The sequence below is a fragment of the Pleurodeles waltl genome, chromosome 6 (assembly GCF_031143425.1).
Source record: "Pleurodeles waltl isolate 20211129_DDA chromosome 6, aPleWal1.hap1.20221129, whole genome shotgun sequence".
Taxonomy (NCBI): Eukaryota; Metazoa; Chordata; class Amphibia; order Caudata; family Salamandridae; genus Pleurodeles; species Pleurodeles waltl.
The window spans coordinates 134,240,510-134,268,493 of record NC_090445.1 but is presented as its reverse complement, the minus strand read 5'-3'; the positions used below and the strand labels follow the sequence as shown (position 1 = coordinate 134,268,493).

Here is a 27,984-nt window from a genome sequence, read left to right as displayed (position 1 = left end):
ATTACCTGTAATATGTCCTTCCATGGCAGTTCAGGTGAGTAAAAAATTATTTTAAATGCATGTTGTGTGCATGCTTGCGGGTAAGTGTGTGTTCATATGAAAGAGTGTATATAAACACTCATGTAGAAAGTGTGAATTTGTATCTAAGTATGTCACTTCCGCTACCCTTTTGGTAAATGTATGTCCTTGATCAGCCCTAATGTTTCCAAGCACCGTAGATGTGTTTGCCCCTATGCTATTCGCTCATGCAGTGATATTTGCTGCCACAGTTTGCTCACGTGGGGGGTGCGATAGACACCCAACAACTTGAGTCAGAGTCTAGACAAGAAAATGAGGAGCTTCTCCTGCACAAAGCAAACATTACCTTCGATCAAGTTAACAAGTAGCAAACTCTGACACTTATTTTAAAACTGGAGATCGCAGCACATTCACCCAGTCCCTCCAAAAATAACATTATTAATCAATACTATGACTTCATCCACAACCAGCAGTAATTCTATTCAATGCCCCTGAAATGTATGCCCTTAATCTGACCTGCAATTTCAATTTATGATATAGCTTGACTGCTTACAGAAGACATATTTGAAGAATCCCAGAGGAGCTCCCCTTTATAAGCAGACCTACATTACCATCACCTATAGCGTCCTACCATCATTTCGTCAGCTCACAAATCAATCCATCCATCCATCCATCCAGCTGCAGAGGATTGTGAAGTCAGACGTACTCCATTCCTCTCTTTCAAGTAATCGTCACCTTGATTGCTGACACTGTTTCCATGGTGACAATACCAGTCGAGGCTCCTGAATCCGGTTAAGACATGTAATTTGTTCCCTCATTTGCCATGTTCCGGACCTTAATCCCTTTCTGTAATGACACCACGAGTGAGGAAGTGTGTTCCATCCGATATTAGAACCGACTGAGAAGCATTCATCGGTATTGCACTTTTCAGTTTAGAGATTTGGAAAGTGGCTTCAAAGCTGTGTGTGCTTCAACAAAGCACATTTGGCCCAAGTCCTGTGGCTAGAATATCCTGTCATCCAGCAAAATCTGTGACATGACTTCTTTCCTCTTTCGTTTTCTTTCTACTGCCAGAAACATGTCATCTTCCCCAGAATATGGTTAGGACTTTTGTCATAGGAGGGTCTCATAGGGCCGGCCCACTATGTGAGCACATTCAATTCCAACTTTCTCACCATGTTTTATTTTGGCATAATTAGGCTGCAAATAATCCAGGAAACTGGATAACTCTGCGCCTTTCTTTGTATTTCGCATGCCAGTGTTCCTCCTGCCACTGTTTTCTACGTCCTCACACTTCAGCTGAAAATCTCCAACATGAAGCTCTGCTCGCAATATATACTTGTCTGATACATTGGTCCCAATGCCTTCCAGTTCGCAGCCATGATGTTTTGTGCCACCGCTACGCACTATAACTGCCAGCCAACAGCTGTACAGCATAAAGCAAACTTAGCCCTCAGCGTGCTAAGCACTGCGGTGTCTGGCATCCACTCCTTGTCTCGACCACCACACAGGAGAGATGAAAAAAGCTGTGGCATATATGCTGAGGTATTCAGGTTCCCAGCCATTCTGGTGTCCATTCCCCAGTGCCAACGACTCATTACAGACGCCTCAAGCAGGCCAGGCCAATCCTTTCTGCCCTCTCACCACCATTTCTATACACCCTTGACAGTCACTCAAGCCAAAACCTCCTCATGGTCCCAGCTGCTGTTGGACAGATGAGGAAACAGTATCAATCCATTGAATGGCGCATCAGCAGGGCCTTACAGCGATCATTAGGTTTATTTCCCAGCACCCAATCACTTTCGTCTCCAAACCACAGAGGTCTTTGTCTGCAGTACGGTAGAAAGATATTGATGGTGGTAAAGGAAGGATGTAGCTCAGGGGAGCTTTGCTTTCACCTCCGGCGACTGCTCATCATATTCCACGCCACTAAATACTGTTGTAAATTGCCCATGCCGCCTTTTCATTTTGCAGTGTCCTCTTTGTTTCTGCAGCTGAGCACAGACTTTATCACCCATTGCCTTTACCTCGTAGGTCTTTACAACGCATGCCTTTACAACGAAATGGTAAGTATATATCAGGTAAGTGTATAAGTGTGGTATGTATACATGCAAGTATATACGTGTGTGTGTATATACATTCATATAAGGAATTACTTATATTATTAGGGATTTTATATAAGGCATTAAGGTAAGGGTGATTTAGGGTTTAGGGGCAGGTAAGAGTATTGTGTGGTGTGGGTGTTTTTAGGCTTTAGAAGTGGGTAAGGGTATTGGGTGGTAAGGGTATATAGGAAATGGCTCCCTGTTGCAGTTACCTCCCACTTTTTGCCTGATATTGATGCTGACTTGATTGAGAAGTGGGCTGGGACCCTGCTAACCAGTCCCCAGCACCAGTGTTCTTTCACTAAAAATGTACCATTGTTTCCACAAGTGGCACACCCCTGGCACACAGATAAGTCCCTTGTAAAAGGGACCAGTGGTACCAAGCGCCCTGTGACCAGGGGAGGTCTCTAAGGGCTGCAGAATGTGTTGTGCCACCCTACTGGACCCCTCATCTAACACATGCACACTGCCATTGCAGATTGTGTGTGTTAGTGGGGGGAAAAAGGCAAAATCCCCCTCAGGATGCCATGCACACAAAATACTGCCCGTGGCATAGGTAAGTCACCCCTCTAGCAGGCCTTACAGCCCTAAGGCAGGGTGCACTATAACACAGGTGAGGGTATAGCTGCATGAGCAATATGCCCCTACAGTGTCTAAGTGCATTCTTAGACATTGTAAGTACAGTGTGGCCATATTAAGTATAGGGTCTGGGAATTTGTCAAAACAAACTCCACAGCTCCATAATGGCTACATTGAATACTGGGAAGTTTGGTATCAAACATCTCAGAATAACAAACCCACACTGATGCGTGTTGGATTTATTACAAAATGCACACAGAGGGCATCTCAGAGATGCCCCCGGTATTTTACCCAATCCTTCAGTGCAGGATTGACTGGTCTGTGCTAGCATGCCACTGAGATGAGTTTGTGACCCCCTGGGGTGAGAGCCTTTGTGCTCTGAGGCCAGAAACAAAGCCTGCACTGGGTGGAGGTGCTTAAAACCTCCCCCCTGCATGAACTATAACACCTAGCAGTGAGCCTCAAAGGCTGAGGTTTTGTGTTACAATGCCCAATGACACTCCAGCTAGTGGAGATGCCCGCCCCCTGGACACAGCCCCCACTTTTAGCAGCAAGTGCAGAGGAGATAATGAGAAAAACAAGGAGGAGTCACCTACCAGTCAGGACAGACCCCAAGGTGCACTGAGCTGAGGTGAGCCCTGCCTTCAGAAATCCTCCATCTTGGTTTTAAAGGATTCCCCCAATAGGAATAGGGATGTGCCCCCCTCCCCTCAAGGAGGAGGCACAAAGAAGGTGTAGCCACCCTCAAGGACAGTAGCCATTGGCTACTGCCCCCAGACCTAAACACACCCCTAAATTGAGTATTTAGGGGTGACCCTGAAACCAGGAAATCAGATTCCTGCAACCTGAAGAACGAAGAAGGACTGCTGACCTGAAAGCCCCGCAGAGATCACGGAGACACCAACTGACTTGGCCTCAGCCCTACTGGCCTGTCTCCAGACTCAAAGAACCTGCACAGTGACCACTGAGGACTCAGAGGACTGCTCTGCACCTAAAGGACCAAGAAACTCCCTCTGAACAGCGGCACTGTTCAGAAACTGCAACAACTTTACAACTTTGTAGCAACTTTTGAAGAGACTCTGACTTCCCCCGCCAGAAGCCTGAGTCTTCACACTCTGCACCCAATGCCCCCGGCTCGAGTCCAGGACAACCAACACCGCAGAGAGGACTCCCAGGCGACTCCAACAACATGGACACCCTGAGTCGATCTCCCTGCACCCCCACAGCGACGCCTGCATAGAGGATCCAGAGGCTCCCGCTGACCGCGACTGCCTGGTAACAAAGGAACCTGACACCTGGACCAGGCACTGCACCCGCAGCCCCCAAGACCGAGAGGAACCACCTTCCAGTGCAGGAGTGACCAGCAGGCGGCCCTCATCCTAGCCTAGTCAGTAGCTGGCCTGAGAAGCCCCCCTGTGCCCTGCCCGCTTCGCCTAAGTGACCCCTGGGTCCCTCCATTGCTTTCTATAGCAAAACCAACGCCTACTTTGCAACTGCACTCGGCGGCCCCTGTGCCGCTGAGGGTTTGTTTTGTATGCCTGTGTCTCCCCCCCACCCGGTGCTCTACAAAAAAACCCTGGTCTGCTCCCTGAGGACGCAGGTACTTACCTGTAAGCAGACTAGGACTGGAGCACCCCTGTTCTTCAGAGGCGCCTATGTGTTTTGGGCCCTCCTTTGACCTCTGCACCTGACTGGCCCTGTGTTGCTCGTGCTGTGGCTTTGGGATTGCCTTGGACCCCCAACAGTGGGCCCAGGAGACTGAACTTGTAAGTGCTTTACTTACCTGAGAAAACTAACCAAATTTACCTCCCCTGTTGATTTGTGCACTGTGTCCACTTTTAAAATAGCTTATTGCCATTTTAACCAAAACTGTGTGTACTACTGTTTTAAATCAAAGTTCTATACTTACCTGTGTGAAGTACCTTGCATTTTATGTACTTACCTCAAATCTTAAATCTTGTGGTTCTAAAATAAATTAAGAAAATATATTTTTCTATATAAAAACTATTGGCCTGGAGTTAAGTCTTTGAGTGTGTGTTCCTCATTTATTGCCTGTGTGTGTGTGTGTACAACAAATGCTTAACACTACCCTCTGATAATGCTACTGCTCGATCACACTACCACAAAATAGAGCATTAGCATTATCTAATTTTGCCACTATCAACCTTTTGAGGGGAACCCTTGAACTCTGTGCACACTATCTCTCACTTTGAGAAAGAATATACAGAGCCAACTTCCTACAGGGTATTATTAGTTTTTCGAGGTAGGTAAAGGCATTGGCTGGTAATGGTATTTTTAGGGTTGGGTAATGGCATTGGGTGTTAAGGGTGTTTTCACGGTTTAGGGGTGGGTAGGGGCATTGGATGGTAAGGGTGTTTTTAGGGTTTAGGGGTGGGCAAGATCAGCCACTATTAGAGCCTCATTAGAGGTGTTGTGGCAATCCTGATGCGACCAATTCCAGGAGGCAGCATCAAGGGTGTTTTTAGATTTCAGGGGTGGTGAGTTTAGGGGTTAAGATTATATATTCACTGAAAAAAATACATAAAAAGGTTACATGGACGGTATAATTAGGTTCTGCATTTACTCGTACAAAACCATAGAAATTCAGCAGTTAGAGTTCTTTCAAGTCACCATAACTCACGCCCTAAGAGAACTATAACCCGCACCCTCGCCAGGCACAGTAGTCTCATCAATAATTTTATTGCAAATGTTGCAGTGATAATATGAAAGATGGCATAAAAGATGTCATCAATGATATAATATGTGGAGTAATTAGCTGTGCATGGCGAAGGTGTGAGTTATAGTTGCGAGCCAGCCCCTGCAGCCAACCCGCCTAGCCACACAACCCAATGCTGTGCACGGCCCTTTAACAGCAGCTCAGTGCTTGCTGAAGAAAACCTTTCATCTTTGGTTCCTACATGCATGCAGAGTACAGAGATGAAAGGTCTGCTTTTAGACAGCAGGACCTGCCTGACTGGTCCCGCTGACTGAAACTGGAGTGTTTGCTTGTGGCTTGGCTGTGGCCAAGCCACAGCAAACAGCTATGTCCCGGGGGTAGGCACCCCGTCACATAACAGGAGCCGGCCCTGAGGGGTGGTGGCCCCAGGGCCATCAGTGGCTCCTTGAGGGGGGCCACGAGGCCTCCCCTCCAGCATTCACATTGCCCCATAGAGGAGGTGGCTTTCTATATTTTTATTGTTTGCCCCAAGGAGGTGGTGATCCATGGGGATGCGGGGGGCGGGTGGGGCGCGAGGCACCTTTGTACCAAATTTAGAAATTGCCCCAAGGAGGTGGTGGTCTCGGTTCGGGGGAGACGTGCACCCCCCTTGCACCAAATTTAGAAATTGCCCCGGGAAGGTGGTGGTTCCCGGGGCTGTGGTGGAGGCCGATGGCTCCCCACACTCAAAATTATTAATGCCCCTGGGACCTGGCCCACCTGGGGGCCTATCAAAAACAAGTGCGGGAGCCCACAATTTTTTTTTTTTTTTTTTTTTTTACTTTTTCAATGGGACTCGGCTGAAGCAGCTGTTTTCCCCGCAGAGGGTGAGGTAGGAGTTGTGTATTATAGTAATAGTGCCCATGCAATGGAGTAAATATGTATGTACATAATGTAGTTTAAGGTGATATATTTACAAATTTACAAATGTTCAAGATCAACTTCGAAACGGCTACAGGCTCCCGGGGAGGCAGGTGGGCGCATGTGAATCTGCAGCGCCTCATGCCACAAACAGATGTACACTGGGTAAGTGACATTTTCCGTTCGATGGCATGTGTAGCTGCAGATACCTCCCCAAAAGCGGTGGTTTTGCCTGTAGGAGTTGAAGTTGTTTGAAATAATGTCCGTAATACTGCCTGTCCTACTGTGGCTTGTTGTGTTGTTAACACATCTACACAGTAATGTTTTGTGAATGTATGAGGCGTAGACCATGTGGCTGCCTTACAGATTTCTGTCATGGGTATATTTCCTAGAAAGGCCATTGTGGCGCCTTTCTTTCTAGTGGAGTGTGCCTTCGGTGTAATAGGCAGGTCTCTTTTTGCTTTTACATAGCAGGTTTGAATACACTTAACTATCATTCTGGCAATGCCTTGTTTGGATATTGGATTTCCTGCATGAGGTTTTTGAAAAGCTACAAACAATTATTTTGTTTTGCGAAATTGTTTGGTTCTATCAATGTAATACATTAGTGCCCTTTTGATGTCTAATGTATGTAATGCCCTTTCAGCTACAGAGTCTGGTTGTGGAAAAAATACTGGGAGTTCCACAGTTTGATTTAGGTGGAACGGTGATATAACTTTTGGTAAAAATTTGGGATTTGTACGTAGAACCACTTTATGTTTGTGTATTTGTATAAAGGGTTCTTGTATGGTAAATGCTTGTATTTCACTTACTCTTCTAAGAGATGTGAAAGCTATTAGGAAGGCTACTTTCCAAGTTAAGTATTGCATCTCACAAGAGTGCGTGGGTTCAAATGGTGGACCCATGAGTCGTGTTAATACAATATTGAGGTTCCATGAGGGAACTGGTGGTGTTCTTGGGGGTATGATTCTTTTTAGACCCTCCATAAATGCTTTTATGACTGGGAGTCTAAAAAGTGATGTTGAATGTGTAATTTGCAGATAGGCAGAAATTGCTGTGAGATGTATTTTAATGGATGAAAAAGCTAGTTTAGATTTTTGTAAGGGTAATAAGTAGCTTACAATGTTTTTTGTGGACGCGTTGAATTTGATTATTATGACAGTAATAAACAAATCTTTTCCATTTATTTGCATAGCAATGTCTTGTAGTAGGTTTCCTAGCTTGTTTAATGACCTCCATACATTCTTGTGTAAGGTCTAAATGTCCAAATTCTAAGACTTCAGGAGCCAGATTGCTAGATTGAGCGATGCTGGATTCGGGTGTCTGATCTGTTGTTTGTGTTGAGTTAACAGATCTGGTCTGTTTGGTAGTTTGATATGAGGTACTACTGACAGATCTAATAGTGTTGTGTACCATGGTTGGCGAGCCCAAGTTGGTGCTACTAGTATTAGTTTGAGTTTGTTTTGACTCAATTTGTTTACTAGATACGGAAGGAGTGGGAGAGGGGGAAAAGCGTAAGCAAATATCCCTGACCAACTCATCCATAACGCATTGCCCTTGGAGTGAGGGTGTGGGTACCTGGACGCGAAGTTTTGGCATTTTGCGTTTGCTTTTGTTGCGAATAGGTCTATTTGCGGTGTTCCCCAGTTTTGAAAGTAAGTTTGCAGCATCTGGGGATGAATTTCCCATTCATGGATCTGTTGGTGATCTCGACTGAGATTGTCGGCCAACTGATTTTGAATGCCTGGTATATATTGTGCTATCAGGCGAATGTTGTTGGGAATTGCCCAATGCCAAATTTTTTGTGCTAAGAGACACAGCTGTGACGAGTGTGTCCCCCCTTGTTTGTTTAGATAATACATTGTTGTCATATTGTCTGTCTTGACAAGAATGTGTTTGCGGGCTAGAAGTGGCTGAAATACTTTTAATGCTAGAAATACCGCTAGAAGTTCCAAGTGATTTATGTGAAGACGTTTTTGACGATTGTCCCATTGACCTTGTATGCTGTGATTGTTGAGGTGTGCTCCCCACCCAATCATGGAACCGTCTGTGGTGATAATGACGTGAGGCACTGGGTCTTGAAAAGGCCGCCCTTTGTTTAAATTTACAGGGTTCCACCAGTGAAGCGAAGAGTGTGTTTGGCGGTCTATCAACACTAGATCTTGGAGTTGACCCTGTGCCTGCGTTCATTGTTTTTCTAGGCACTGCTGTAAGGGCCGCATGTCTAGTCTTGCGTTTGGGACAATAGCTATGCATGAGGACATAATGCCTAGTAGTTTCATCACAAACCTTACCGTGTATTGTTGGTTTGGTTGCATGCTTGATCTTACATTTTGGAACTGAACTCTTTGTGGACTTGGAGTGGCAATTGCTCTTTGTTTGTTGAGTTGTGATTTTTGGTAATTTATAGAAAACCCTAGTTTGTGTAGAGTATCTATGACGTATTGCGTGTGAAATTGACATTGTTGCCGAGTGTTGGCTTTTATTAGCCAATCGTCCAAATATGGGAATACGTGCATGTGCTGTCTCCTTATATGAGCTGCTACTATGGCTAGGCATTTTTTAAATACTCTGGGGGCTGTTGTTATTCCGAACGGTAGCACTTTGAATTGATAATGTTTGCCTTGTATTACAAACCTGAGGTATTTCCTGTGAGACGGATGGATGGTTATGTGAAAATACGTATCCTTGAGATCCAGTGTTGTATTCCCCCTTTTTTTAATAAGGGAACTAAGTCCTGAAGTGTTACCATGTGGAAATGATCTGATTTTATGAAGAGATTCAGTGTTCTGAAATCTAAGATAGGCCTTAATGTTTTGTCCTTTTTTAGAATAAGTAAATACAAGGAGTAAACGCCTGTTCCCTTCTGGTGATAGGGTACTAGCTCTATGGCTTGTTTTTGTAGCAGTGCTTGGACCTCTATTTGTAATAGGTCTAAGTGTTGTGGAGACAATCTGTGCGCTTTCGGTGGAACATCTGTAGGGAATGTTGTGAATTCTATGCAATAACCATGTTGGATAATTGATAGGACCCACGTGTCTGTGGTAATGTGTGTCCAATTGTGGTAGTATTTGGTTAGCCTCCCACCCACTGACGATAAGTGTTGGGGTAGTGTAACATTGAAGTCACTATTTGCTAGGGCTTGGTTTGGAGGGCTGGAATTTCCCTCTTCCTCTTGGGAATTGTCCTCTGTAGGAACCACAAAACCCCCCTCTTTGGTATTGCGACTGGTAGGTGGGTTTTGGTTGGGAGGTGGATGGTTCAGATGTCTGTTGTCGAACCCCCCCCCCTAAACTGTGGTTTCCTGAATGTGCCTCTGTACTGTGAGGAGTAGAGCACGCCCATGGCTTTGGCCATGTCTGTGTCTTTTTTCATTTTCTCGATTGCGGTATCCACCTCCGGCCCAAACAACTGATGTTGATTAAACGGCATATTTAGTACCACCTGTTGTATTTCTGGTTTAAATCCAGAACTTCGCAGCCATGCATGCCTTTGAATCATTACAGCTGTGTTGACAGTTCGTGCTGCTATATCTGCAGAATCTAGGGCAGACTGTATTTGATTGTTCGATATGGCCTGTCTCTTCAACTACTTGTTGGGCACGTTTTTGGTGTCCCTTGGGCAAATGCTGGATGATGTCTTGCATTTCGTCCCAGTGTGCCCTGTCGTAGCGTGCAAGTAGGGCTTGCGAATTTGCAATTCGCCATTGACTGGCTGCTTGTGATGCTACTCTCTTGCCCGCTGCATCGAACTTTGGACTCTCTTAATCGGGTGGTGGGGCATCCCCTGATGATTGTGAGTTCGCCCTTTTCCTTGCAGCACACACAACCACTGAGTCCGGAGGGAGCTGTATAAACACTGAGTCTGACGGGGGCGGTTTAGATTTCTTTTCGACCCTTGGCGTGATAGCTCTCCTCTTTACAGGCTCTTGAAAGACCTGTTGTGCGTGTTTGAGCATGCCCGGTAGCATTGGCAGGCTTTGATAGGATGCATGAGTGGATGCCAGAGTGTTGAAAAGGAAGTCATCCTCCACTGGTTCAGAGTGCATTGTTACGTTGTGGAACATAGCTGCCCTGGCTAATACTTGCGTATATGCTGTACTGTCCTCTGATGGTGAAGGCTTGGTTTGATAACACTCTGGGCTGTTGTCCGATATAGGTGGGTCGTATAGATCCCAGGGATCCGCATCATCTTGGGTCATCCCAGTATGTGTGGGTGACTGCGCCATCGGTGTACCTACTGGTGACAAGTGTGGTGATTGCAGTGGGGATGGTTGTGGTGAGAACTGTGGTGGTGGTGATTTGTCTCTAACCACTTTGGCTTTCGGTTGCATTTCAGTTTCTTGGAAGGCTAGTTTTCTTTTCAATTTGAACAAAGGGATGGTTTGTATCCTCCCTGTGTCCTTCTGGATCTGTAACCTTTGTTGCGTTTGGTCATGTTGTTCTACCTCCAGATCTTGCTTAAATCTGTGCCTTTCTTTTAGCTGCATAGAAAGCCCTTGCTCTTCAGTGTAGGAAGAGCGTTTCGGCTCAGAAGCCGTTTTTTTCGGTACCAAAGTTCCTAACGGAATTGTCTTTTTCGAGGCTTGCTTGACTCTATAACTCAATGCCGAATTTTTTCAGTGCCAGAATCTCGACCGGAGTCGGAAGTCTTCGGAAAATCTTTAGCCTTTTTCGGTGCCGATGTTATTTGGTCACCTTACTTTCTGTGGGTTGAGCCATGGCCTACTGGCGGTGGCGTCCCCGTGGCCTTGAATTTTTTGGTTTGACCCTGGGTTTGGGACGCCGTTGAGGGTCGATCACCGGCGTATTCATCCGAGTCCGTTTCTTGGATGACTATTCTCTCTTCCCCCTCGACGTCGAGATCTTGTTTCGGCTTCAACACCATTTGTAGTCTTCTTGCGCGTCGATCTCTTAAGGTTTTCTTCGATCGAAACGCTCGCAAGCTTCACAAGTATCCTCTGTGTTCAGGCGACAAACACAGGTTACAGACCCGGTGCTGGTATGTATAAGGATACTTGGCGTGACACTTAGGACAGAAACGTAAGGGGGTCCGGTCCATTAGTCTGGACGACGGGTGTGGTCGGGCCGACCAGGCCTTGATGAAGAGCGGAAGACCGGAAGGGCTGCCGAAGCGGTCTTGATGTTGGTGCCGATACACTAAAACGAAACCGGTACCGAACGAGAACAATACCGACGATTTTTCGATTCTTTTCTAACTTTCCCGATTCGAAATACGGAGCGAAGAGGAACACGTCCGAACCCGATGGCGAAAAGAAAACAATCTAAGATGGAGTCGACGATCATGCGCAATGGAGCCGAAAGGGAGGAGCCACTCGGTCCCGTGACTCGAAAAGACTTCTTCGAAAAAAAAAAAACTTGTAGCACTCAGAGCCCAACACTATATGGCAGGAACAGTGCACAGCATGTGCATCTGCAGCTACACATGCCATCAAACATATATATATTTTTTTCATTTATTTACTGACCTAAGATTGCAAATACTACTTCAATCAGTAAATTAAAAAAAATATATTTTCCACTGCGCTAAAGCACATTTCTCAGTGGGCAGGCCATCAGCAAATGGGACATATGAGGTGCTTAAAGTCCAAGTTACTTACCTTCAGTAACGAAATATCTGGTGGAGACATATTCTAGTTGCAGATTCCTTACCTTTGAATTTCCCCAGGCATCAGTCTGGATCTGGAGATTTTTCTTCGAGCAGTACCTTTGTGCACCGTCAGGTGGCGTCAGTCGACTCCACGGGCATCGCGCTCGCCATGAGGACGTTGCGGTCGTATATAGGCGCCACCCGGCACGCTGACATCAGTTTCTTTTCACAGCTTTCCACGTCAGTAGCGAGGAGCAATGAAGAACACAAAGTGGTTCGTTAAAACTAGGGCCCTCAAGGGAAAGTTCCTCTCCCTAGAAATCAGTTTGCAGTACGGGAGGATAGACAGGTTGGTAAGGAATCTGCAACTAGAATATGTCTCTACCAGATATCTCTATCAGATGTAAGTAACTTGTACATCTGATAGAGACTTCTAGTTGCAGATTCCTTACCTTTGAATAGATATCCGAGCAATACCATCCCCGGTGGTGGGCCTGTGAACCAAGATCACACCAAAAAGTCCTGCAGGACCGAACAGCCAAAGTAGTCCTACCTTCGGACCGGATTGTCCAGGCAGTAGTGCTTGGTAAAAGTGCGCAGAGATACCCACCTTGCTGCCTCACAAATATCCAGGACTGGAACGCCCTGTGCTAGCTCCGTGGTAGCAGCAGTAGCTCTGGTGGAGTGAGCTCGCAAACTTTCAGGAGGTTGCTTTTTAGCCAGAGCATAGCGCATTTTGATGCATAAGCGTACCCATCTGGAAATGGTCCTCTTCTGCAACGCCTTCCCCTTCCTTGCACCCAACATATCCCACAAATAGTTCATCTTCCACCTGGAAGTCTTTGGTACGATCAAGATAGAACGCCAATGCTCTTTTTGGGTCCAGACGATGGAGTCCCTCCTCCTCATGAGAGGGTTGTGGGGGTGCATAAAAAGTAGGCAAGGTGATGGACTGTCCGACATGGAAGGGTGTCACAACCTTAGGTAGAAAAGAAGCCCTCATGCGAAGCACCACTTTGTCAGGATGTATGGCAAGAAAAGGTGGCTTAGATGACAGAGCCTGGCATTCACTAACTCTGCCGGCAGAAGTATTGGCAACTAACAAGACAGTCTTTATAGTTAAGAGCCTTCGAGGACAGTTGTGAAGCGGTTCACACGGGGTACACATAATGTAGGTTAAGACCAGGTTCACATCCTATTGGGGCATGATGAATGGGCTAGGAGGAAAGAGATGTGGGAGGTCTTTAAGAAACCTCCCAACTATGGGAGATTTAAATAAGGAAGGCTGATCAGGTAACCTTAAGAAAGAAGAGATAGCAGAGAGATATCCCTTAAGAGTGCCCAAGGTGGAACCCTGCCGGGCAAGGGAAAGAATAAAGAGAAGAACTTGAGAGAGAGAAGCAGATAGAAGATCGACAGAATTGTTGATGCACCATGCCACAAAGTTCTTCCAACAACAGGCGTATACAGTTCTGATTGAGGGACGCCTGGCTGTCAAGATAACGTCACAGACTTCGGGTGGCAAGTCAAAAGACATCAACTGTTGCTGAAGTCAATCTCCACGCAAGAAGTCGCAGAGTTGACAGGTTCAGGTGGAGGACCCTCTCCTGCTGCTGTGACAGAAGATCCTCCCAAAGTGGCAGTCTGATCGGAGGAGCAATGGCCATGTTCAAAAGCTCGGGATACCAGACTCTTCATGCCCAGTCCGGAGCCACCAGTATTACTAGGGACCGGTCTTGCCTGATCTTCTTCAGAACTCTGGGCAGAAGTGGTATTGGCAGGAATGCGTACAGGAGGCCTGAATTCCACTCGTGACGAAAGGCGTCACTGAGCGAGTACTGCCTTGGAAACTCCAATGCGCAAAACAGCTGATATTGCGCGTTCTCTACAGAGGTGAACAAGTCTAACTAAGGTTCTCCCCAGTGCAGGAAGAGACCTGGCGCCACCTCCGGATGGAGGTGCCATTCCTGGTCGACCATGCATCGTTGGCTGAGTTCATCTGCTCTGGCATTCAAGGAGCCTGCCAGGTGTTGACCCACTAGGGAAATGACCTGATGTTCCAGCCAAGTCCAGAGCCTCTTGACAAAGGGTCCACGAACCCACTCCGCCTTGTTTGTTGCAATACCATATGGCTGTGGTGTTGTCTGTGAACACCTGCACTGCTTTCCCCTTGAGGGAGGGAAGAAATTCTTTCAATGCTAGTCGAATCGCTCGGAGCGCCAGATGATTGATATGGAGCCCGGTTTCCACTGGAGACCAGATGCCTCTGATCACAGGAGTGACGCATCTGTCACGACCGCAAGATCTGGTTGGGGAAAGGAGAGGGATCTGCCCTTGACCCAATCCTGATTCGTTAACCACCACTGCAGGTCTTTCGCAGTCCCTTCTGAGATCTGGACCTTGTTGGAAAGATTTCCCTGATGCTGCGCCCACTGGAACTTCAGGTCCCACTGCAGAGCCCGCATATGCCATCTGGCATTTTGAAACAGCATGATGCAGGAGGCCATGAGGCCCAGCAGCTTTACAGTTATTCGCACCAAAATCCAGGACAGAGGCTGAAACATTGGTATGATAGCCCGAATATCCTGGACTCGCTTTTCGGGAGGATATGCCTGTAAAGAAATGGCTCCCTGTTGCAGTTACCCCCCACTTTTTGCCTGATACTGATGCTGACTTGACTGAGAAGTGTGCTGGGACCCTGCTAACCAGGCCCCAGCACCAGTGTTCTTTCACCTAAAATGTACCATTGATTCCACAATTGGCACACCCTGGCATCCAGATAAGTCCCTGGTAACTGGTACCTCTGGTACCAAGGGCCCTGATGCCAGGGAAGGTCTCTAAGGGCTGCAGCATGTATTATGCCACCCTAGAGACCCCTCACTCAGCACAGACCCACTGCTTACCAGCTTGTGTGTGCTAGTGAGAACAAAATGAGTAAGTCGACATGGCACTCCCCTCAGGGTGCCATGCCAGCCTCTCACTGCCTATGCAGTATAGGTAAGACACCCCTCTAGCAGGCCTTACAGCCCTAAGGCAGGGTGCACTATACCATAGGTGAGGGTACCAGTGCATGAGCATGGTACCCCTACAGTGTCTAAACAAAACCTTAGACATTGTAAGTGCAGGGTAGCCATAAGAGTATATGGTCTGGGAGTCTGTTTTACACGAACTCCACAGCACCATAATGGCTACACTGAAAACTGGGAAGTTTGGTATCAAACTTCTCAGCACAATAAATTTACACTGATGCCAGTGTACATTTTATTGCAAAATACACCCCAGAGGGCACCTTAGAGGTGCCCCCTGAAACTTAACCGACTGTCTGTGTAGGCTGACTAGTTCCAGCAGCCTGCCACACTAGAGACATGTTGCTGGCCCCATGGGGAGAGTGCCTTTGTCACTCTGAGGCCAGTAACAAAGCCTGCACTGGGTGGAGATGCTAACACCTCCCCCAGGCAGGAGCTGTAACACCTGGCGGTGAGCCTCAAAGGCTCACCCCTTTGTCACAGCCCAGCAGGGCACTCCAGCTTAGTGGAGTTGCCCGCCCCCGCCCCCTCCGGCCACGGCCCCCACTTTTGGCGGCAAGGCTGGAGGGAACAAAGAAAGCAACAAGGAGGAGTCACTGGCCAGTCAGGACAGCCCCTAAGGTGTCCTGAGCTGAGGTGACTCTAACTTTTAGAAATCCTCCATCTTGCAGATGGAGGATTCCCCCAATAGGGTTAGGATTGTGACCCCCTCCCCTTGGGAGGAGGCACAAAGAGGGTGTACCCACCCTCAGGGCTAGTAGCCATTGGCTACTAACCCCCCAGACCTAAACACGCCCTTAAATTTAGTATTTAAGGGCTACCCTGAACCCTAGAAAATTAGATTCCTGCAACTACAAGAAGAAGGACTGCCTAGCTGAAAACCCCTGCAGAGGAAGACCAGAAGACAACAACTGCCTTGGCTCCAGAAACTCACCGGCCTGTCTCCTGCCTTCCAAAGAACTCTGCTCCAGCGACGCCTTCCAAAGGGACCAGCGACCTCTGAATCCTCTGAGGACTGCCCTGCTTCGACGACGACAAGAAACTCCCGAGGACAGCGGACCTGCTCCAAAAAGACTGCAACTTTATCCAAAGGAGCAGCTTTAAAGACCCTGCAATCTCCCCGCAAGAAGCGTGAGACTTGCAACACTGCACCCGGCGACCCCGACTCGGCTGGTGGAGAACCAACACCTCAGGGAGGACCCCCGGACTACTCTACGACTGTGAGTACCAAAACCTGTCCCCCCTGAACCCCCACAGCGCCGCCTGCAGAGGGAATCCCGAGGCTTCCCCTGACCGCGACTCTCTGAAACCTAAGTCCCGACGCCTGGAAAAGACCCTGCACCCGCAGCCCCCAGGACCTGAAGGACCGGACTTTCACTGCAGAAGTGACCCCCAGGAGTCCCTCTCCCTTGCCCAAGTGGAGGTTTCCCCGAGGAAGCCCCCCCTTGCCTGCCTGCAGCGCTGAAGAGATCCCTTGATCTCTCATTGACTAACATTGCGAACCCGACGCTTGTTCTAACACTGCACCCGGCCGCCCCCGCGCCGCTGAGGGTGAAATTTCTGTGTGGGCTTGTGTCCCCCCCGGTGCCCTACAAAACCCCCCTGGTCTGCCCTCCGAAGACGCGGGTACTTACCTGCTGGCAGACTGGAACCGGGGCACCCCCTTCTCTCCATTGGAGCCTATGCGTTTTGGGCACCACTTTGAACTCTGCACCTGACCGGCCCTGAGCTGCTGGTGTGGTAACTTTGGGGTTACTCTGAACCCCCAACAGTGGGCTACCTTGGACCAAGAACTAAACCCTGTAAGTGTCGTACTTACCTGGTAAAACTAACAAATACTTACCTCCCCCAGGAACTGTGAAAATTGCACTAAGTGTCCACTTTTGAAATAGCTATTTGTGAATAACTTGAAAAGTATACATGCAATTGAAATGATTCAAAGTTCCTAATGTACTTACCTGCAATACCTTTCAAACAAGATATTACATGTTAAATTTGGACCTGTGGTTCTTAAAATAAACTAAGAAAATATATTTTTCTATGCAAAACCTATTGGCTGGATTTGTCTCTGAGTGTGTGTACCTCATTTACTGTCTATGTGTATGTACAACAAATGCTTAACACTACTCCTTGGATAAGCCTACTGCTCGACCACACCACCACAAAATAGAGCATTAGTATTATCTATTTTTACCACTATTTTACCTCTAAGGGGAACCCTTGGACTCTGTGCATGGTATTCCTTACTTTGAAATAGCACATACAGAGCCAACTTCCTACAATGCCTGAAACTGCACTGTATCCAGAACAGCTCAGATAAAAGGGAGCGCCTGAGAAGGAGTCAGGTGTGACTTCAGCACATTGATAGTGAACCCCAGCGAATGCAAAAGGTTTTCCTTAGTCTGGAAGTGGGAGACGACTGTCTGGGGTGAGTTCGTCTTTATCAGCCAATCGTTGATGTAGGGGATGACTGGGACCCGTAACCTGCGCAGATGAGCTGCCACCACTACCATCACCTTTGTGAACACCTGAGGGGCACTGCAAAGGTCAAAGAGGAGCACAGTAAACTGAAAGTGCTCGTGACCTACCACGAATCGTAGGTAAAGTCTGTGGGCCGGCAAGACGGGAATGTGGAAGTATGCTTCTTGCAAGTCCAACGCTACCATCCAGTCTCCTAGATCCAGGGCAGATAGGACCTGAGCCAATGTCAACATTTTGAACTTCTCTTTTTTTAGGAAGAGATTGAGGGACTGAAGATCTAATATAGGTCAAAGACCTTTGTTCTTTTTCAGAACCAGAAAGTAGCGGGAATAGCAACACGACCTACTTCTGGCAACGGAACCCTCTCTATAGCTGCTTTAGCCAAAAGGGCTTGGACTTCCTGGCGGAGAAGCGCCATATGATCCTCCGATATTTGACTGTATGAAGGTGGCAGGGCTGGAGGAGATGTCTCGAAGGGGAGGAAATAGCCCCTTTGGACAATTTGGAGTACCCACCTGTCCGAGGTAATGGACTGCCATTGGGGCAGGTGATGGCATATTCTGCAACCTACTGGCTCCTGATGTACCTGCGGACTGGGAAGGCTTGGAGGATGAAGAGGGGGTGGGGGTGGACTGGGTGACCCGCTGGCTCCCTGATCCTCGGGAACGTGGGATCCCGCGTCCGCACAGGGGCTGTACAGAATGCCCGGGTCGGGGAAAAGGACGCGGTTGGGTGCCACTTCCGTAGCCACGAAAGGCGGACTGCTGGGGTCTAGGTGCGAGCGTGAGGCCAAGTGACCGGGCCGTGGCTCAAGCACCAAGTCCGCCTTGTCTCCGAAGAGACGTGTGCCATCAAAGAGCATGTCCATAAAAGATTGCTGGACAGCTCCTGAAAAGCCAGATGTTCTCAGCCAGGCGAGCGTCTCAATGCCACAGTCGATGCAACAGATCTGCCCAGAGAGTCAGTCGTATCCAGTCCACAACAAATCATGAACTTGGCTGCATCCCTCCCATCTGTTACGGCTTGGGACAGGACAGTCCGAGCCTCCTCCGGAACTGCAGGCAGCACCTGCGTGACCATATCCCAGAGAGTATGGGAATCGCGGCCCAAAAGGCATGCGGTGTTCACAGACCACAGCGCTAGACTGTTGGAAGAAAACAACTTCTTCCTGAAAGTCTGGGTGACTTGGAGGACAAAGAACGGCGGTGACCCTGTAGCCGGTCTCGAGACCTTCCTCCCGAACGGGACCGTGAGCACTGCGGAGTCAAGTGTCGGGCCGCCATGAGCATTAGGGACCGCTCCCTCAAAGCCTTCAGGTTCATGGCCCGACACTCTGTGCACGACTTCAGGTCATGATCGCGCTCCAGGTACCAGAGACAGACGAGGTGCGGCTCCCGTCACCGACATAGTTCGGTGACAGGAGTCGCAGGGCTTGAATCCAGTCTTGCGGGGCACATCCCTTGACGCATTCACGAACTTGTCCCAAAATTTGACAAAAGTGTTGAAAAAAAAATTACTGAGTTGCTCTTCTCAGGATATGCGTGTAGGCTGGCGCGGAAAGAAAAGAACTGACGTCAGCACGCTGGGGTGGTGCCTATATAAGACCGCACGGTCATCACGGTGAGCACGATGTCAACAACACCTGAGGAGTCGACTGACGCCACTTGACGGCACGCAGAGGTACTGCTCGAAGAAATACCTCTGGATCCAGTCTGACACCTTGGGAAATTCAAAGGTTAGCAATCTGCAACTAGAAGTCTCTTTCAGATAGGACCAACAGAGGTGGGAGGCCAACTATGAAGTGTGTGTGTGAGGGGAAGGAATAGGGCGTAGGTGGGGGAAGAGGTGGATATCAGTCCATGAGGTAGCAAGCTACAGTGGAGTTATGGGGAGAAGCACACAAAGGACAGAGCAGCACAGGAGGGGGAGAGTCAGCAGCAGAGGTGGGAGAGAGTCAGCAGCAGAGGTGGGAGAGAGTCTGCAGCAGAGGTGGGAGAGAGTCTGCAGCAGAGGTGGGAGAGAGTCTGCAGCAGAGGTGGGAGAGAGTCTGCAGCAGAGGTGGGAGAGAGTCTGCAGCAGAGGTGGGAGAGAGTCTGCAGCAGAGGTGGGAGAGAGTCTGCAGCAGAGGTGGGAGAGAGTCTGCAGCAGAGGTGGGAGAGAGTCTGCAGCAGAGGTGGGAGAGAGTCTGCAGCAGAGGTGGGAGAGAGTCTGCAGCAGAGGTGGGAGAGAGTCTGCAGCAGAGGTGGGAGAGAGTCTGCAGCAGAGGTGGGAGAGAGTCTGCAGCAGAGGTGGGAGAGAGTCTGCAGCAGAGGAGGGAGAGAGTCTGCAGCAGAGGAGGGAGAGAGTCTGCAGCAGAGGAGGGAGACAGTCTGCAGCAGAGGTGGGAGAGAGTCTGCAGCAGAGGTGGGAGAGAGTCTGCAGCAGAGGTGGGAGAGAGTCTGCAGCAGAGGTGGGAGAGAGTCTGCAGCAGAGGTGGGAGAGAGTCTGCAGCAGAGGTGGGAGAGAGTCTGCAGCAGAGGTGGGAGAGAGTCTGCAGCAGAGGTGGGAGAGAGTCTGCAGCAGAGGTGGGAGAGAGTCTGCAGCAGAGGTGGGAGAGAGTCTGCAGCAGAGGTGGGAGAGAGTCTGCAGCACAGATGGGAGAGAGTCTGCAGCAGATGTGGAAGAGAGTCTGCAGCAGAAGTGGGAGAGAGTCTGCAGCAGAGGTGGGAGAGAGAAACACTGATTGAGGTGAGACACACGAGTGTGAACAGGAAAAAATATGCACTCTCATGGAAGGTTAAACTAAAACAAAAGTCCCTAAAAGTGAGCACGTGAAGGATACAAGTCAAACAATCAAAAGGATGATAAAGAGGCTATGCTCCAGTGGAAGAACAAACACAAGATGAGGAAGGCCAACCATACAATGGCAAATAAGAGCAACAATAAATCCAACCAATGGTAACCAATGAGCAGGCTGAAAGCCTACTCCATGATTTTGGTAAATCCAGTGTAAACGTTTAGTAAGCCCACAAAAGGTCCTTTGCAATCAGACAGTGGTCTGGTAGGTGAGACCTAAAAATAGAAGGCTGACACACAGGCAAATTAATGGCTTGCAAACCTGTTCTAACTGTATAATAGTTATGCTACTAATGGTAAAGAGGGAGAATGTTTTGTTCTTATGTAGTACCATCTTTATGTTATTCTGTAATCCCACCAGTCCTCTGTTCTCAATAATCTTATGTGAATTGTTTCCTATTTCTAATACTTGCCCAGCTGCATTTTTGTCAGGCCAAAGACCTCCTCTGCTGACCACTATGGACCTAATGAAAAGAATGTGACAAGAGAAGTACCAAGCCATTTAAATTTTTGAGTGTCATGGGATTGCCAACGGAAGCATAGCAGCACATTAAATTGATGTGCCATACAGTCGCTCCAACTGAAAATATTTATGCTAAATCAGGTACCAGTCAGATATGGAAACTGTGTCACAGAAAACTAAGCATGGTCTGATCAATTTTCCCTTTTAAAGTTAATAAAATAAGTGCACTCACCAGCTCCCCGGCTTGGAGGCTCTCTGGCAGGTGGAGGTGGCCTATTGCTCTGTGATGATGGGGAGGCACCAACAGGTGGAGGAGGGGCAAATCCTCTAACTGGGGCAGTCGTCTTCCTGTGCAATGAGTTGTGTCTCTGAGGCAGCTCTGGTGCAGACTCATGGTTTGGGCTCGATGGGCCATTGGGGACACCAGGTGGCTGACGGTATGGAGGAGGAGGCGGTAAGGACTGGTTGTGAGCACTGGGACCTGTTCTGACATTCAAGGGAGAAGGGGGTGGCTTGATTGGGGGAGGGGCTGGAGGTGCATCCCTGCCTGAGGGCACCTTCTGGCATGGTGTTGGTGGCAATGGTTTTTCTCGGTTGTAGGACTGCGCCTTGTTGCTGTGCATGGCTGGAGGCACAGGGGGGGCAATGTTGCGTCTTCCAGGCGGGGGTGGCGGAGGAGCAGAGGAGCTGTGCTTCATGCCAGCCTGGCTGGCGCTATTGGGTCGAGTGAGGTCGGGCAGCGACGGCCTCTGCATACGAGGAATCTCTGGAGGGGATGATCGGCTACTTTCCAAGTCTTCATGAGGTCGGCTGTTGCTTGACGGCACGGTAGGCTTTGAAATAGCTGACCTGTAACCAGGTACCTGAAGGGACTGCTTCGAGCTAGAGCCCTCTGAAATACAGGCACATAAATAGATTAGTCACTTGAAAGTAAACCAAACATACTCAACAATCACTTCTAGAGACTTCACAAAACTATGCAACCACCAACAGAACTTCAGTTTAAATTTATTGGGTTCAACAGAGATCGAGAAGCTGTCTGCAAAATGCATTTAACATAATTTGATTACGCACCTAAAACAAATTGCTGTTACAGCCGAGAAGTACACCAAAAACCTCTGACATTCCAAGAATGTGTTGCCGTGCTTGTAAAATGTTTTTCACAGCAGATACCACAAAGAAGGTTGTACTTCTTAGTATTGGAAAGAAGCCTTGCATATACCAGTGAAAGGATAATAAGGTAGACAGCTAGGAAAATATTGTTAGAATATCTAATAACAGAAGAAGTTTGCCTATAGCAAAGGCTTTTGAGAGCATTTCTGAACCTGCGCAATGGTAGACATGGAGCAAGGGGTGCATCATACCCCATATTAGGATCAAGGTCAAATCAAAACGCTACAAACTAACCCCACTACAAATTACTTAACTTTTCACACCCAAATTTTATGCTTCCTCACTAATATCTAGACAAACGATAAACAGTCAAATTCAACGAGTTCCTCTTCTAGTTCACAGCCAATGTGACAGCTATCAAAGAACACATTAGATCCATCTTAAACTTGAATAACAAAATCCCTCCCAAAAACGAAAACACCTGAGACACTCTGGCCCCGCCCCCACTTCTAGTGAAAACTATGGGGTCATTAAACTCTTGAAGCACACAAGCTACTACCCACATTCATATCAATCACCATCACTAAACCCAACTTTCACATGTTTGAGCTATCCTGTCATGATTTAAGAAATGTTTTGTAGCTTGTGATCTGCTAAAAACTGGAGGAATAACACCCATTCCTAAGAAATAAAAACAAGACTAAAATATTCAATTTCACACCTATCTCAAATTTACCATGGCATGTGGAATCCAGCTATTGCCTCAAAAGAGTTACTCCTACAATGCTAAATAACATTTACTGTGACTGATATGACGAAATATCCTGAGTCCCCTACTGCTCAGCAGCATTTGACATTACTTAAAGACTAATTTCTGTATTCAACACCACAAAGAAAGGACTGAGCTTGCTCAAATGTTTATATCAAATTGGCAACAACTAGTCCAGATTGCAATGTATGCATGCAACAGCATTACAATCTCATGCGATTTACAACAACGTTAGGTTTTAGCAACCACACTTTTCAATCTACATAGCTGAGTAATTTATTCAATGAATGATCTACACAGCTGAGCAATTTATTCAGGAAGGTGTCTGAACCCAGTAATATGTGGATGAGACACAAATTTACTTGAAAGCTTTGTCAGTCACAACATACTTACCTTTCGCTCTGGCCTGTCAAAGCTTCAGAGTTGGTAGTTAAACCCACAAACATTGGGAACCAACTAATTACACTGAGACACAAACAGTTTTACTTTTCACCGACACACAAACAAATTTACTTTTCACTCCTCAAGAATTCTGTACTTTCTCTCTTTCAATCTCTCTCTCAGAAAAACTTAAAACTACAGAGCATGCACTTGTCACGACAAAAAAGTGGCCATACCTCATCCCTAAGGGCGCCCTGCCTACCGCCAGAAGCCAGAATTCAATTTAAGATCAGGTATCAGGCAAACAAAACAATTCACTGAAGGTATCGTCCTTGCTTAAAACAGTAGTTTTATTTACTGTGATTTAACAGCCCAACCCTCCCTACCTCACCTACTGGAAATGTTTAAAGACTCACCTTTTCAGGTTATTCCAGAAATTAACAAGGCTGCCCTTTGCAGCTATAACAATTGAACAAAATAAACAATGCTGCTGAAGTTGAAAGGATATTATCTTCACCTACAGAGATCTGATGCTTTATTGGTTTTATTTACTACTTGCTTGTTCTATGGAAGGTGCACTAATATCCCAGCGGCAGGATATAAAACTGTCAAATAGCTTGGGCAGGGGTGTTAAAGGGAAGTGAAAGGGGGATACACAAGAGACTACATTGTAACGTGGTTTAGGGAGGAGAACACTAACAAACACTAATTGAAGTGATCCATTGGCAACATGGCTTGATAAGAATCAGGAAGTAGACTAAGGGATCAGGCTTTGCCAAAATTCACGGCACCTTTTGCTGTGGTACTGACAGTAGAAAATAAACTGATGAACGCAAATTGGTGTATATTTCGAAAATGCCTCCCCATAACCTCCCAAAAAGTATTTCTGATGTGGCATTCTATACAGGTTTTAAACAAACCGCATCAAATCACCATTAATTTCTTTAATACGTACACACATAAGGAAAAGTTATTTCCCCCTCATAATTTTGGAACTTGTAGAACGAATTCATGTGTGCACAATCCAGCTTATGGTTGCATGTGAATTTTCAACAGATACAAGCTGCAGCTATTGTTGCAGGTACATTATTTGTTTCAATTGCAGTTTAAATCTTTTATAGATTTGCAGACTGTACAAAAACTCAAAAGCAGTTACAACTCACAGCTGAGGCATGTGGAGGAGCTGTTTTTCTCTACTACCATTTCTTGATGTGACTGAGCGTTCACACGGTAATGGGATTGAAACTTTGTATGGCCCTTCATACTGCAGCCTTCCACATGCCTAGTAATAATATGACATCCATACATGCTAGCATTGCTCCCTAGTTTGTCAGCTGAACATGTTTTGGCATGTCAGAAAAGGGTTTTTTAATTAATATTTTTAAAAATCTATATGCGGCGCACAATCCATTTGGCAGCGCATGCGTCTAGGGTGGCACTGCAATTATTGGAAGAAATTATCAGCATTGAGAATAAGCTTTATCATATACATTTAATAAACAAGTAACCCCCTTACATCTAGTGCATACTTGTAGGAATGTTTCCACATAATACTGAAGTAGAAACAGCACTGGCAATACAATAGATTAATTGACAGTAAAGATGTCAATACACACCTAGAATCTAGAGTTTGGTTACTGCTCATCTTTAAAGAACCCATCGTGGTGGGTTCAGGAGGAAAACAGTCAGCCCCTTCAAATGTTGGAAAAATAACAACAAGCGAGAACTCAGAGCGCAGTCTGCAACCCATCAAAGTACAACATTTGTGTTCACCAAAAGAAAAACATTTTCCAGATTAAGTACATATTGCTGGCAATCAAAATGTTCCACTCTCACACAGAAAGCAGAAAGACAGTCATGTTTAGAGGCAGCAACATGGGTATGCTCTGCATCCACAAGGAAAACAGCACACCCCCTCCCAACTTTCACCACAAAGTGCTAATAATATATGTCTTAACTCAAGATCTATGACTCAGACTTACAAGAGATGAGTGACTTCATTCGGCATCAAGAATAAGTACATCATTTTGGCAACACAGATCGAGCGATGGAAGACTTTCATAGGTGAGGTTTGCCTGGAGCAGGAAAGCTTACTGTCTTTCAATCAACTTTCCTGGTTTGCAGGAATTGATAACAAAGATACCAATAAAATATCACCACAAAAGTGAAATAGCATGTAAGGTGTACAGTACCTGAATTATCTTTGCCGCCCACTGGTCGGAGTTTTGGGACTCCACCTTGGAATAGTCCCCCCTTAGGCTGCAGAGCTCCAGAACTGAGTCCACTGCTGCCTCCCTTGGGTTCTGTAAGGAAATCATTTCTGTTAAAGTCACCAAGCAGCATAAACAGTCAACAGTGAAGAGCCATCTCACCTCCACCCCCTATAAGAAAAGAACCTTACACATGCTTACTCATCATCAAACTTACTCTCAATGACCGGGGCGCTCCTGTCATTGACAACGCCCACCTTTTTCAGCCGTGTGCCCTGACAGATGTCACTGAGCAATGCCCCACGGCCTCGCTGCTCATCCCGGCTCAGCTTTGGAGGCTCTGTATTTGCCTTTTTAAAATAAAAACACAAAATACACAAATTAGGATGACCGACCTACATTAGGACACTCTCAATCTTTTTTCACTCTCATTCTGCATTTTAAGTTCTCAGGCAGCCTGCCTGCCCGTCTGTGTGCATATGCACTGGCTAACTGTATGTGACTGTCAATAACTGTCTCGATAGAGCTTTCAGTGGGGGCTTTTTGTAGGAGAATTAATTGCATGTGTATTTATAACTCAACCATTCCAGGCACAGAAGGTCGAGAAATGTGAGACGGGCAATATTTAACAAAAAGGTAAGAATTTACACGTGAAAACAGAAGAAATCAGTTAAAGCATAAATGCTACTAAGATTAGAAAACCCCTCAGGGAAAATTATGAGAAGCAAAGTTGTCACTATGGCACAGGACAAAAAACAATAAAAATTAATTCTAGTTCCCCATTATGGGCATCTATTCTAACTTCACTAAAATGTCGCCATCTGAGTAGGAGGCTAGGGATCACTATAAAAAAAAGCATTCTTTTAAAAATGATAAAGAGTAACTCTGCCCATCTGATGATAATGAAGTGTGATGTAGAGGAAAAATTGCTGACCTTGGAATTCAAAGGCCTATTTCTAATCCCATCTTTGGCATCTGACAAATAATTCTGTGATTCCAGCCACATCACGGAATCGGTGCATCAGATTGTAAATGTGATGATTGTAAAAATGACTTTCTCAAATATGCTAAGACACAAAAAAAGCATATGTAGAGAAGTAACTCCACCAAAACGCTCCACTCCCCCACTTTATGCATGCAATCTCAAATTATCTCCCAAACTTATATTAAAGTTCACAGCGAGGTTAGCGTTTTCTAATACAAATATATACACAAGCTGACATTTAAATAATCATATTAAATTACATCTGTACTTCTTGCGTCTATTTTAAAAGGAAACAAACTGATAGGCTAAAAGATTTTATTAATGAAATGCAGACTTTGATACCTCAATGAAGGTAATGACTCCTAGAGCACTGCATCTACAGTTCACTAGTCATTTCAGTGTTTGAGTAAGACTTCTATGTTGATCATTTTTTCTCCCCCTGGATTGACTAAGGCAGCAGAGGATATTAGTTAAGTGAAATTATTAAATAAATTAATGATGAAGAAACAAGCTTACAAGCGAGACAGCTGCTTTAGCAGCTACTCAACAGGCACAAAACCAACCCACTGTGTCAATCAGCCTTCTGATAAGTGATGAAAAACTGTAAATATGGCAAAAGACTTGGTAGACCTAACTAATCCAGTGCACGTGGCACCATAATTCAAGAGTTTCTTAGATTACTTTAGATGCTGCTTATCCAGTTCATTCATCACCAATGATAATAGTTTGCTTGGATTTTCTAATATCATTGGTCTTGAGAAATAATGTTGAACTGGATAAAAAGATATAAAAAATACAAACCAGGAAAGGGTAATATAATCATAGGAAGAAAGGGCAAGTTCTCAGAGAGATTACAATTAATTTGACTTTCTTAAGAAATATAGTATACGGTTCATGAGTGCACTGCCTGTACTGCGCTAAACCTGCTGGCTGACGCAACTGCAAGTAAAAAGTCTACATTTTTTTTAATGAAAGATGCCCGCAAGGTATACAAGTCAGGTTTACAAACCGGCTGAAACGGAAGGCCCAACAACTTATTGAGTACTACCCAAAAAAAAGAAAAAAATCTATAAATCAGACGTGTCTAGGTATAGTAGGTACTGTAGTGCAGCCTTTTCTAGAAAGTTCTGTGATTAATCTTCTGTCTAGAGACCATACTTAGAATCTTTAAAATTTTAATGTATATGAAGACCTTGTAGATAATGCAAAGGCTACTTAAGGATGGTCAGACGTTTTGAAGTCCGATTCAGTCGTCCCTACTGTAGGCATACAGCAGTAATTCAGCCAGACTCAATAAAGAAAAGCTCTATAGGGCAATGCTGCTGCTCATCCTAGCCAGGAGATCTGATTTGCAATGCAATACTCTACACAGTTTGTGATTAGTGAATAATGTCAAGACATTACAGCTCTTATGGTCACTTCGGAGCTATCAAAATTATCCTCAAAGTGGATTTTCTCAATCTGCAAATTAATTGATAGAAAGGAAGGCAGGCTGCAATTGATTTGACAGAAGAGGAACACAGGGTGGGAAATGAAGGGAGTGTTTGTCCATCAGAACAAAAAGGTATTCCCCTGAGAGATAATTATAGATAACAGGATGTGCATTTTTGACCTGTTTTGTTTGTGATCATTCCGATTGGATATTACCAATGTGTGCAGTGCTTTTGGAGACGTGGCACAGTTTCCATAAGGTGGTCTAGTGTCAGTGTGTGGTCAATAATGATCCGTCTGTCATACTTTGTGTATTGCATTTCTTAATGACTCAAAAAGGTATTCTGCTGTCTGAAGAGTTATGCAAGAAGCCTAACTTTGATGATCCATTTGTGATTCTG

The 27,984-nt window shown here is 46.2% G+C and overlaps 1 protein-coding gene across 2 annotated transcripts in view; it reads right to left on the bottom strand.

Moving 5' to 3' along the window:
* WIPF2 (WAS/WASL interacting protein family member 2) overlaps window positions 1–27,984 on the bottom strand; it is a 198,470-nt gene that overhangs the window by 60,001 nt on the left and 110,485 nt on the right. For both annotated transcript variants that reach the window (XM_069237580.1, XM_069237581.1), the window contains exons 3-5: window positions 25,385–25,517; window positions 25,150–25,260; window positions 20,927–21,586 (exon numbers count right to left, since the gene is read on the bottom strand). In XM_069237580.1, coding sequence (XP_069093681.1) covers window positions 20,927–21,586; window positions 25,150–25,260; window positions 25,385–25,517 — 904 coding nt within the window. The remainder of the gene's footprint in view (window positions 1–20,926; window positions 21,587–25,149; window positions 25,261–25,384; window positions 25,518–27,984) is intronic.